Genomic DNA, 3,730 nt, shown 5'->3' on the forward strand with positions numbered 1-3,730 from the left:
CTTCAGCTTGACGAAGGCCCACACGTTTTCGATTGGGTTAGCGTCAGGTGACTGTGAGGGCCAATCCAACGTTACGATTCCAGCCTCCTCCTTCCAAGCCCTGCACAGCTTGCTGCGGTGTTTGGGATCATTACCCTCTTGCAGTATCCAGGTCTCGTTTTTATCGACGAACATCTTTTTGACAGATGGTAATAAAGCCTTTTTCTCCGCATTTTCTCCGCGCAGAGTTAGTAAAGGATTGCGAGAAAACATTGACACGATCAGTTTTTCCAATTTGTCGGACACTTTTTCTGTCGAACCACGATTTGGGAAGTCATCAACATTTTTGGTCTCTTTATAGCGCTTTACCCACTAGCTGACGAACGACGATGATTTTCCCATGTACTTTGCAGCTTGATTGTGAGACAATTTGGCACCTTTTGGTTGGGAACAAAGGAACACAGCCTCGAAGCGCGAAGCGTATACGGAACTCATTTTTTGTAACGTGGTAACAAGATGAGAATTGAAAGCAAACTGAATGTTAAATCAAAAAGCATGAAAGAGGGAGCTCTTCTTAATATTTTGACACCAAAATCATGTCGATACACCTTACCGACTGCGAGTAAAGCCATCCACGCTTTAACTTGACAGACTGTAACACATGAGTAATCCAACAAAAAAACCTTTTTCATATCAGATAAATGGAAAAATGTTGTCAGCTGCAGAAGTTTTCGATGCCTCGGAGCAGATGCTTGAAGACATATTCTGCAGGGTCGCCATTTTATAAAAAAAGCACATGTTTTTTGTACACTCTAATAATGTAAGAAAAAGATGTTAAAATTAATAAATGATATAGTTATTTTATCAACTTAAACAAAATTCATTAAAATTGATTAATTTTACCCTTTCTAAAGGTATCTCCCCCCTTAAACGTCTGCCCTTTCCCAGATGCACAAAGTTCTCTTTCCTTCGTCACTCAACCGTACATACGTCTCTCTCCTTTCAACCCTTTTAGTCCCCAGTCTCTTCTACCCTTTGATAATTATCATTCCTCCTCTATCCTGGAAGGATGTGTCCATACATTAGCTAAAATGTTTGTAATTCTGAGAATAGAAAGGAGATCCTCTCTATATCTTCTTCCCCTCTTATTCATCCTACCGCCTTTACCGTATTTTCACATTGGTTTTTCTTCACTTCCTCCTGTCACCTTACGTCAACCCATCTCTGTCTTTGCAGTTCATCCCTCAACCACATACCCTTACCGGTTCCTTTAAATGCTTTTTTCTTTACCCTCACAGTAAAAAAATGAGCTATAATAGTTATATTAGCTATAATAAAAATATTAAGAAAAGATGTCTGAAGAAATTATCAGAAGAGCACCGTTGCATTATAGGAGCATCGAAATAAAATGACGAGTTTAATAGGGAGCAGTGACAGTTTAGACGTTTTATCATTTAAAATATACGCGAATGTTAATATTAAATAGAGCTTTTGGCGAAGTTTCGATTGTAGATGGTAACAATATTGAAATATCAAGAAACGCGAGGAAAAAATCAAACTTGACCTCCAAATACCTTATAAATATTTCAGGGAAATTCATTTTCTCGAAACCAGGCGAAAAATTGGCTACACGGTAATAAGCGTTGAATAGAGAAAAAATAATAGTTTCAGATTTCAGCGTAAAATGAAGATTACTCTATTATTTTTAATGCGCGATTTTTCCATCTGTCTAAAATGTCATAAGAATAGGATGTCTCAGAAACTTATTTGTTTCTATTTCCATAGCGGCCGCCGCATAGGTTCCTATTCGCCAAAAGAGAACGTGTTTTCAATATATTTAATTCCTTGTAATTGTACCGACAGATAACCTCACAGAGATGTCCTCTATTCCCCAAAAGTGTTCAATTTTTTAGATTTTTTCATTCTTTCTAATAAGTTCGCAAAATATGCGTAATAAATTGTTTTAATTCCTTCATGTGGAATATAAGCTTTGAAAATTTAATTTTAATCATTTCAAGTCCGCCTCTCTAGAGTTAAAATTATTTTAATTCACAGATTTAAATAGATTTCTGTGATGCATTTTTAAGACGTTTAAATAAATTATTAAAATATAAATAAATTTGAATATTTTTCCAATTTATAAGTCATAAGAAGATTTAGTAATGAAAATAGGTTAAATAAATGCTTTTGTTAATTTTACTAAGTCGATTGAGAGAAATAGGATTTGAACTTTTCTGTTCCCGTTGGGGGATTTTTAGGCGGAAGAAAAATCGCGTATTCATAGGAATAAAAATTCTTAATTTTTCTGAATTAAACGCTTATTACCGAGTACTGTAAGTTAATACATGTCCATAACAAGTAAATGTTTTTCTATTCTAAAGATAATAAAATTACACAGTAAAAATAAATACTTAGTTATATTCGACTTAATTTCAGATTTTACTTGAATTAAGGAAGTAACAGAATTTAAGTGTGCAAACTATCTAGAATAAAGCACTAACTTATCTTTAATCAGAAATCAGCATTTTTCTCCTGGAATAAAGTGAAGTATGCTCCTAAATTTAAATATTCATTTCCGAAAGTAAGTTGAAGGTAACCTGAAATAACCTGTAAGGCTTTCGATACCTAAAATAAAGGAATATACCTTCCTGAATTTCAGGTTTGTACTACCTTAGTACATTCCGTTACAGAACGCTTGCGCTACAATATATACAGCTCGTGGCCATTTATTTTAGTCGCGTCCTACTCCAATACTTTATGTCGCTTTATGGTTAGTGTCGGCTATAATACTATTTTTCCATAATTCATGAAGTTTTTATTTCACGGATTTAAAAAAGAGCTGCAGCAAAATCAGTTCCAGTTTTCAGCCAATATTTAGATTATTAAACCCATCAAAAATGAATTAATTATTACGACACTTTTTCTTCGCAAACGTGAGCGTCCTTTCAATAAATTACGGAACGCAATTTTCCAAAGATTTTTTACCGCACCTGCCCCTTTTATAGCGTTTTTTTCATTTTTCCTACTATTCCTGTATTTTCTTGCAAGTTAGAACTCAACTTGTATATTTTCTAAAACGTGTAACTGTATAAGAACAGCTGAGGAGCGTCGGTAAGGCGTGAGAAATTTCTGTTTTTTAGTTAGAATATTACCCTCAATTTCAGTTAGAATAGAGTATTAGCTTAAGGTTACATCAGCTTTCAGTATACATATATTCTTTATTGAAGAGGGAGCATATCTGAATTTCCTTTAATTTAATGTTCAGTTTTAATTCTTAATTTCAGATTGTCTATTCTTCTTTTTGTGACACCTTAAAATAAGCCGAGTTTTTGACTTAAATTAAGTACTTTTTTTGCTGTGTATACGCACTCTGTCAAAAATAATAAATTCTCCAACTTAGAAACTTGCTCAAAATTACTGATTTTTTCCAGAACAGTTCATTGAAAGTAACTAACTGTTTAACACAAACTTACCAGGTGAATTATAATAGTTCAATTTTTATCTAGAAATTTATATTTTAATCGTACTTGTAGTTGGTGAAATCTTTCTCATCAATGATACCATTAAAAGATTTTATTTCTCTGACTAAATTTCTGGCAATGGATCCATTATAAAACTCTTTTACGCCTGAGCCATTTGAAGCGGACAGTTTTTCCAGTGTCTTAGCCAACTGTGGTCTTTTTAGTCTATCTCCTGCCTATTAAACAATTTTTTATTTTTAGTGTCAACCAACGTTACGTTTATATTTTGG

The 3,730-nt window shown here is 33.6% G+C and overlaps 1 protein-coding gene across 1 annotated transcript in view; it reads right to left on the bottom strand.

The window, feature by feature from the left end:
• LOC117179968 (glutathione hydrolase 1 proenzyme-like) overlaps positions 1–3,730 on the bottom strand; it is a 22,983-nt gene that overhangs the window by 4,365 nt on the left and 14,888 nt on the right. The window contains exon 5 of the mRNA XM_033372227.1: positions 3,507–3,678. Coding sequence (XP_033228118.1) covers positions 3,507–3,678 — 172 coding nt within the window. The remainder of the gene's footprint in view (positions 1–3,506; positions 3,679–3,730) is intronic.

This window comes from Belonocnema kinseyi, chromosome 9 (genome assembly GCF_010883055.1).
Source record: "Belonocnema kinseyi isolate 2016_QV_RU_SX_M_011 chromosome 9, B_treatae_v1, whole genome shotgun sequence".
Lineage (NCBI taxonomy): Eukaryota > Metazoa > Arthropoda > Insecta > Hymenoptera > Cynipidae > Belonocnema > Belonocnema kinseyi.